The 8380-nt window shown below is 37.2% G+C and overlaps 1 protein-coding gene across 1 annotated transcript; it reads right to left on the bottom strand.

The window, feature by feature from the left end:
• Positions 1–5116: 5116 nt before the first annotated feature.
• LOC130945982 (uncharacterized) lies at positions 5117–7775 on the bottom strand. Its single transcript, XM_057874666.1, has 7 exons — positions 7727–7775; positions 7390–7625; positions 6039–6203; positions 5708–5764; positions 5481–5582; positions 5269–5388; positions 5117–5140 (listed from the first exon to the last, which is right to left on the bottom strand). The coding sequence occupies exons 1-7, from the start codon at positions 7773–7775 to the stop codon at positions 5117–5119; spliced, it is 753 nt and encodes a 250-aa protein (XP_057730649.1).
• Positions 7776–8380: the final 605 nt, after the last annotated feature.

Here is an 8380-nt window from a genome sequence, read left to right as displayed (position 1 = left end):
TTGGCCTTTTGGTGGATGATCTTGTTGTTACTCCTTGAGAGGGATCACCAATGATGAAGTCATGAGGATAACCCTTCATAGACTTCCATTCTCTAGGCTTTCGAACAGGTGTTGAGTTTTGATGAACTTCTGGTGGTCTCATTGTTTCAGTTTCTCGTCCCTGTTCAGGAGACAAATCGGGAGTTTCTCCTTCAATCTGACGAGACAAAACTGGACTGGTAGATTCTTCATTCTGGACAGATTTGGGATTCTCTTTGCTTGTTCCAGCTCCTTCTCCATCTGAATCATTATCTATTACAGTACTGGGAATTAAGTTAGAATCACAAAAAGTAACATGTATGGATTCCTCTATTGTCCTATGTTCCTTGAGATAAATTCTATAGGCCTTGCTTGTGGTGGAATATCCAACAAACATTCCCTCATAGGATTTTGGATCAAATTTTCCAAGATTTTCTTTATTATTAAGAACAAAGCATTTGCATCCAAAAACATGAAAGTACTTAAGATTTGGAGGGGTTCCTTTCCATAGCTCATAAGGAGTTTTCTTTAACCCTTTCCTAATGATTGTTCTATTCAAAATATAACATGCTGTGTTCACAGCTTCAGCCCACAAAAATTTAGGAATTTCATTCTCACATAGCATGGCCCTAGTCATTTCTTGAAGGCTTCGATTCCTTCTTTCAACCACCCCATTTTGTTGGGGTGTTCTAAGGCATGAGAAATTATGAGAAATCCCTAAGTCATCACAGAATTTTTCAAAATCTTGATTTTCAAATTCTCTTCCATGATCACTTCTCAAATGGGCAATTTTCAAATCCTTTTCATTTTGAATTTTCTTACAAAGGGTGGAAAAAGCATAAAACGCATCATTCTTATGAGCAAGGAAAAGTACCCAACCAAATCTAGAGTAATCATCAACTACAACAAGACCATAATGTTTACCTCCCAAACTTTGTGTTCTAGTAGGACCAAAAAGATCAATATGTAACATTTCCAATGGCCTTTTGGTTGAGATTCCATCTTTTAATTTAAAAGAGGATTTTACTTGTTTGCCCAATTGGCAAGCATCACAAGTAAGATCCTTATCAAACTTGATGTTTGGAATTCCTCTAACCAAATTCTTTTTGACTAGCTTAGAAATTTGGTACATGCTAGCATGTCCCAACTTTCTATGCCAAAGCCATTTTTCAGATTCAAGAGAGGTAAAGCATGTTACATTTTGTTCCTTTAAATCCTCAAGAGTTAATCCATACACATTATTGCATCTTTTAGCTTCAAATAAAACATCCCCAGTTTTCTCACAAACAACCAAGCAAACAAACTTCTTAAAGATGACATCAAAACCTAAATCACACAGTTGACTAACACTAAGTAAGTTATGTTTCAAACCATTTACAAGAAGCACATCATTTATACAAGAAGAAAAGTTTTTACCAACTTTCCCAACAGCCACTATTTTTCCTTTTGCATCATCACCAAAAGTAACAAGTCCTCCATCATATTTATCAAGCTTTATGAAGAAGGTTGTCTTTCCGGTCATATGCCTAGAGCATCCGCTATCCATGTACCACATATTTTCCCTTTTCTTGGACGCTAGGCAGACCTACAAATTAAACTCAAGTGACCTTAGGTATCCAAATTTTCTTGGATCCTTTCACGTTAAACCATCTCTTATGTCCCAAATCATTGTAATCAAAAACAACTTTGTAAACTTTGTCACCAATCATTCTTTCACCAAAGAAGCATTGAACTGGAAAGTGACCACTTCGGTTGCACATTCTACAAAATCTTGGAGTTATAGTTTTGTTAAAGTGAGTTGGGTCTTGATATGTTACATCATTTGAAGATGAGGCAATATTTTCAAAATGTGATTTTTCAGATTTATAAAAACCCAACCCAGCTTTATCATAAAGAGGTTTTTGACTTGCCAAAATTTGGTTCAAATTTTCAGAACTTTGAGTGAACTTGGCTAAGTCATCTTTAAGTCTTTTAACCTCTTTGTGCAACTCTTCATTTTGCTTAAAACAGTTCACATATGCAAGAACAGAATGATCACTTTCACAGCTTCTAACTTGGGCTTTTAACAGCTTGTTTTCTTCCACAAGATCACAAGCAGTTTCGGCCTCTCTTAGTTTTTCTTTGAGAAAATCATTTTCAGCTTTAAGAATGAAATTTTGCTGTTCAAGATCTTGATTCTCAGCTAGAAAACATCTAATTTTTTCAGAAAGGTGATCTATCATGAGATGAAGGTCTTCAGTGTTAGAGTTTTGGAATGATACCTGATCTATCTCATTTGCCATAAGACAGTGCTGTGATTTGGTCTCAGACTCTTCATCATCATCATTTGTGTCATTTTCCAAATCTTCCCATGTGGCCATCAGTCCTTTCTTCTTTACCTTTTTCGGCTTCTCTTCCTTTTTCAACTTGGGACAATCAGATTTGAAATGACCCATTTCCTTGCAATTGAAACAGGTTATCTTGCCGAGATCTTTCTTTGTCCTCCTGGAACTGCTGCCTTTGCTTTTGAGCTTTGCCATTTTCCTGAATTTTTTTGCAAACAACACAAACTCATTTTCAGAAGAGTTATCACTGGATTCATCATCCAGAGGGTTAGTCACAGAAGAAAATGCAATTCCTTTCTTTTTTGAATCTTTTTTCAAATAGGAGTTTTCAAAAGCAAGTAAGTTTCCTCTCAAATCATCAAGTGTCATAGAATCTAAGTTACTACTCTCAGAAATAATTAAGGCTTTTGTTTCCCATTCTTTTGTGAGACATCTCAACACTCTTCTCACTAGCACAGATTCTGAATGTGTGATTCCAAGAGCATCTAAGCCAACAGTGATGATATTGAACCGTTCGAACAGTTCATCAATGGACTCTCCTTCCTTCATTGCAAACATTTCATATTCCCTGTTTAACATGTCTGTCCGAGACTTCTTTACAATGGTAGTTCCTTCATGAGTGATTTGCAACTTGTCCCAGATTTCCTTTGCCGTTGTGCACCGTGATACTCGTCGGTACTCCTCAAAGCTGATAGCACAGTTGAGCAGATTGGTTGCCTTGGCATTTAACTCCACTGTCTTCCTATCTTCCTCGGTCCAGCTTGCTTCTGGTTTAAGAGAGACTACTCCTTGAGCATTAGTGGTAGTTGGAAATTTAGGACCCTCCAAGATGATCTTCCAAAGTCTGTAGTCCACGGCTTGTACAAATATCTTCATCCTCTCCTTCCAATAGGTATAATTTTTCCCATTGAAGAGGGGAGGTCTGTTGCTTGATTGACCTTCAGCCAGATTGTATGATAACACATTTGTGCCAATGTTTTCTCCCATGAGGATCTTTACTCCAAGCTGCAAAGCTTGATCTCTTTGAGACCAAGCTCTGATACCAATTGATGGTTTCAGTGGCTAAGAGAAGGGGGGGTTGAATCTTAGCCCTCCTTTTAAAGACTGGCACTTGCTGAACTTCAGAGAAGACTTTTCTGTTTTTGCTCGTCACTTGACACGAGCAACTTTGTTTTGTCTCGTCCCTTGCCACGAGACTTTTTGTTTTGTCTCGTCACTTGGCACGAGATAATTCTGGCTTTTGCTCGTGTGTGGTAGAAAACAGAAATGGAGTAGAAAGAGAAAGAACTTGCACCCAGATATATCCTGGTTCGGCTGCTAAGTGCAGTGCAGCCTACATCCAGTCTCCATCACAAACATGATGGAATTTCACTATAATCAATCTGATTACAACTTGTAAAGTGCTAACCCAACTTACAAGGGGATTCCCACAGAATCATGATACACAACAAAGATGTACAAAGGAACTCTAAGACATCAATGGCTTTTCTTTTAATTTTGCACTCTCTGCCTTTTTCCGCTCTATGGCTTTTTCATTACAAACCTCACTTGTTTGCCTTTTTCCATGAGACTCAAGACATGACAAAATTAAACAGAAAAATACTAAACAGAATACATTGAAGGAGAAGAGAAATCTGTTAGCTCAGGTAGCTCTGAGAACTCTGTGCCTTGCACTCTCAAATTTTCTCCTTGCTTCAAACAGTGGTTGTCCACCCTTATTATAGAAGAGAGGAGCCTCCACATATTGAAGCCAAAAACCGAACCAACCTCTTCCTCCTTCAACAAACCGGTTCGGCCACACAGAGAGAAAGAGATAACCATGCATTAACCAACATGCAATTACCTCTAGTCCTTTCTTGATCATCAACCTTCATCAATCCGGGCTCTCCATCCTTGGCTTGCTCTCCAAGATGGATTTCTGGCCCTTGATGCCTCATGATGATGATGACTTCATCTGCTTCAAACTCTGCCTCCAACCATCACTTCGCCACTCTAGCTACTCCCTGTGGTGGTTGGTCAGATTCGAAGACAAGCCATGCTTCAAGAATCTCCCTTCTGGCCGAATCTTCTTCTTCCATTTTTAGCATGAAAGGCTCAAGATTGCTTCACCAAATCTAACCACATTTGGTAAGTATCTTAGCCACAGCTCATCTTTCTTTTGGTGTGTTTTCTTGCCATCATTTGCTCGATGGTCTTGAAGCATGCAACTCTTTCCTTTTCTTCGTTGAAGAGCTCGGCGTCCATTGTTTCCTGGACAAGGACCGAATAGAGAAGAAGAAAGAGATGAGAGAGAATGAAAGAATCTGAAAGAAAAGCAATACAAAGTGTTTGATCAAATTAATTAGGCATAGCTTGCTTTTACTTCCCTATTGAGTGGTGTGTAAGTCATAATAACCATCAATCACATCAGCTGAATTTTTCTCTCTCATGTTCCCCATGCATTAATTAACAATGTAATAGATTTTGAAATCCATCACTTTGTTAAGGCTTGGTTCCGTTGGAAGCACTATGCTTTCATTTTTCTTTTATTTCGGACCAAGCATGGAACCTATTCTCTTTAGCATAATTTGGGCTTGTGATAATGTGATCAAAGCTGGCCCATTTGGTAAGCATTTGCTTTCCTGATAAAATTGTGTAACGGATCAAGCATGGAAAGCAAACAATAGAGCCTTGGGCTTGCAACATTATTATTTATTCTGGCCCATTAATATGAAATTTCAGCCTCATGATATAATGCATGCAACAAGGCTAATTGTTGGGCTTAAGTCAGAAACTCATTTCTCGGCCCAACATAAAACCTGCCACAAAATTATTAATCAAAATATGTTAAATGAAAATCAGATTAATAATTTTGCAATTATTTATTTTAATAATGTTTAGTCATCACAAGTATTATTTTAGAGTTTTCCAAACTCATCACACTGACTGGGACATGGACCAAAACCGAGTCCACGAACTCTTCCTGGGTGCTCCTTTCCAAGCACTTGTACATATATGAAAATTCCTTGCTGGAGGGGTCTTGGCTCTCAATGTGTTCAATTGCTTCCTGCAAATATGTGAGATCCAGATTTACACTAATTTAAATTCAATGGTACTACTTTAATATAGAAATATGAAAAAGTAAAGAACATGATTTACCCCAACCAGACGCGCATCTTCATTCATATACGAACCATTCTTTTTTTTATGACTCATGGTCCATTCCTCTCCTCTACCAATAGGTCTTCCCTGTCGTAGCTTCTATAACAATCATCAACACAATCATATATCAGACAATACTATATTACCAGAAATACGTCACCATTCTGGAACCGAATTTAAATTAATTACTTCTTCGTGTCTCTTTCTTGCCATCGTTTTAGAACCTCCGGTATGTGTGTACAGTTGCTTTGAATGATTAGCAGCATTTTTTTACACTTCTCCTACACACAAAACGACAAACATAAATGTTATCGAGATAAATTACTATACTTTCAATGGTCTTATTAGTCAGGCATGTACAATATCAAGAAACACAAAAAAGAATAAGGTGATGAACTTTTTGGTAGTAGTTTTTCCACTATCACAATAAATTCAGCATATTTAGTAGTAATTCATGATGATTTAAAATCGAATACAATGAAATTTCAACTAAGCATTTGTTACCATTGTGTCCTCGTTCAACCGATATTAAAGAAACTTTTTCCAGTGATTTGCCTCTATTCCTGCTGGCTTACGCTTGAGGTTTTGGTCAAAAGTCAGTTCTTCGTCATAAACCTTATGGAACAAATGATTCCTTGCGTTCCTCCAGGAATTTCCTATCCTTTGTACAATTTTCCGCTTTATGATCCCTTTTCCATTGTCCTCATAGTGGAAGACTCGCTACAAGTAGTTCAGATCATAAGATAACACAATAAACATGATAACTATATTGACATCAGTGTTTTAACACCGTCATTCTAACTATTAACTTTAACTCCAAATCCATTCCACATCACAGAAGAACCTATATACACGATTCATCAACTCAACACACAAACAAATTTGATTGAGAAATTTTCACAATGAAAACTTTATCCTAAAGGCTAAGTTCAAAATGCAAGTTTCACAACCAATATAAGCATATAAATAGCATGAATCACCTCCAATATAAGCATGAATAATCACCTTCAAAGTATGAACCGAATCCCCCTTGCTGGACCAGCTTAGTAGTGATCAAATATATATCACTTCATTATTTAATGAGTGTAGTTACTAATACAATCTGTTAGAACTTTTTAGCAAAGGAACCCTTCAAATCCTATTAAAGGAATCAGGCTAAATCTCTTTTACAATAGCTTTCTACAAGCATGGACAACAATATCAAAGTTGAAATGTGAAGGTGTTTTTGGTCAGGAGGGTTGAGGAGGAGCATACCAATATAGTAAGACAAGGAAAAAATATAATAATTAACCACCTCAAACAGACTTACATATTATCAAAAGACACATAATTAGACATGAACAATTCTCAGCAACAAAATTCAAAGAAGTGAACAAAAAGAAACCCAACATGCACTATCCTTCTCTACTTTACCAGACTAAAACAAAAAAAATAGAAAACCAAAGAAATCCACCTACTAATAGAGAATTGCAGCATATAAAAATAGCAACCCCATAGCTAGTAAATAATTAAATAAATCTCTCAACAAATAATTAAAACCACAATACATTTCCAAAATTTCAAAGTTAGGAAGGTAACAGAATCAGCTTGTGCGAATGCGTTCCATATTTATCTTCCTGACATTTTCATTTAACTGGAAATCATAACCTATAGATACTCACTCTCTAATTCTTTACAATAGGAGCAGCTTTAACATTCTCCTGAGGTTTCTAAGTTTTATCATTATTATTGTTATTATTGTTATTATTATTACTACAACTATTAGTTACATTGCTATACACGAAGGACCAGATTAATTGTGGCTTAAGTTATTTAATAATGTACTGCAATTTAAGATATAAAAAAAAGCATTTGCGAACTAAGCATTGGTAACGCCTTACTTTATAAAAAAAAAACTAAACATTACCTTAAACTGGTCAAAGGCATGCTCCTTGGAAGCCTTGCTCGTTGTCTTCCAACTTTTTTCACCAATTGGCAACTGTTGAAAATCAGACGCCAATGTCCCCAAGAACCCGCTCAATAGGCCTGCTGCCTGACCAACTTGTTGCAACTCTCTGTTATGGTTTAGCATGATCTTCTTTTCCGGAGGAAGTGCCAATGCCTTCTTAACAGTCAGCTCCATACAATAAGTCACACCATTTTCTAACAGATGGAACAAACTTTAAATGTTAGTTTACTAAGCGAATTAGAATGCACGGAGAAGAGTAATTACACTTTCTAAGAGACAAGCATCAAAAGAATACCAATGACATCAACAACCCAATAATCGGTGTCTTTTTTTGCCGTTGGCATGGCCTTGGCGTTCAACTTCACGTGTAGCAAATAAGTCGTCCACACCTCATCCGCCTCCGGGTCATAGTCTTCATCTTCTTATTGGTCATCTACAACTTCATGTAAATCCGGCTGCTTTTTAAGGCAGCAGTGTAATCTGCAAGTATCGTTTGGGAAGAACCCAACTCTGACAGCCAAAAGAAGACGCATTGGTGAAGATGCAAATCAAGATGACTCGGTTTGGAGAAAGAGGAGTGTGTTCTTTGAACTCTCATACTGGAAGGATCACATGTTGCGTAATAACCTTGACGTGATGCACATAGAGAAGAACATTTGTGACAATGTGGTCTACACTATCTTAAACGATAGCGTCAAATCAAAAGATAATCTTAAAGCTCGCAAAGATTTACAAAGCATGGGCATAAGGCCTGAATTGTGGCTGCACGAAGGTGGTAAATATCATTAAGCAATATTCACAATGTCGAATCTACAGAAGGATGTATTCTTGAAGACTCTACAGAACGTGGTCTTTCCAGATGGTTACTCGAGCAATATTGCTCGTTGTGTTGACATCCGGTAGTACAAGTTGTATGGGTTGAAGAGTCACGACTGCCACATTCTAATGG

This window comes from Arachis stenosperma, chromosome 8, assembly GCF_014773155.1.
Source record: "Arachis stenosperma cultivar V10309 chromosome 8, arast.V10309.gnm1.PFL2, whole genome shotgun sequence".
In the NCBI taxonomy this organism is placed as follows: Eukaryota; Viridiplantae; Streptophyta; class Magnoliopsida; order Fabales; family Fabaceae; genus Arachis; species Arachis stenosperma.
The sequence above is the reverse complement of the archived record's forward strand: the minus strand, read 5'-3'. Positions and strand labels throughout refer to the sequence as shown.

Excerpts from the sequence above, each read along its gene's own strand:
- LOC130945982 (XM_057874666.1), bottom strand. The coding sequence starts at position 7,775 with ATGCCAACGGCAAAAAAAGACACCGATTATTGGGTTGTTGATGTCATT. Across the intron at positions 6,204-7,389 it reads ATGCCTTTGACCAGTTTAAG|CGAGTCTTCCACTATGAGGA; the intron begins GTAATGTTTAGT and ends AACTACTTGTAG. Across the intron at positions 5,583-5,707 it reads ACTGTACACACATACCGGAG|AAGCTACGACAGGGAAGACC; the intron begins GTTCTAAAACGA and ends TGATTGTTATAG.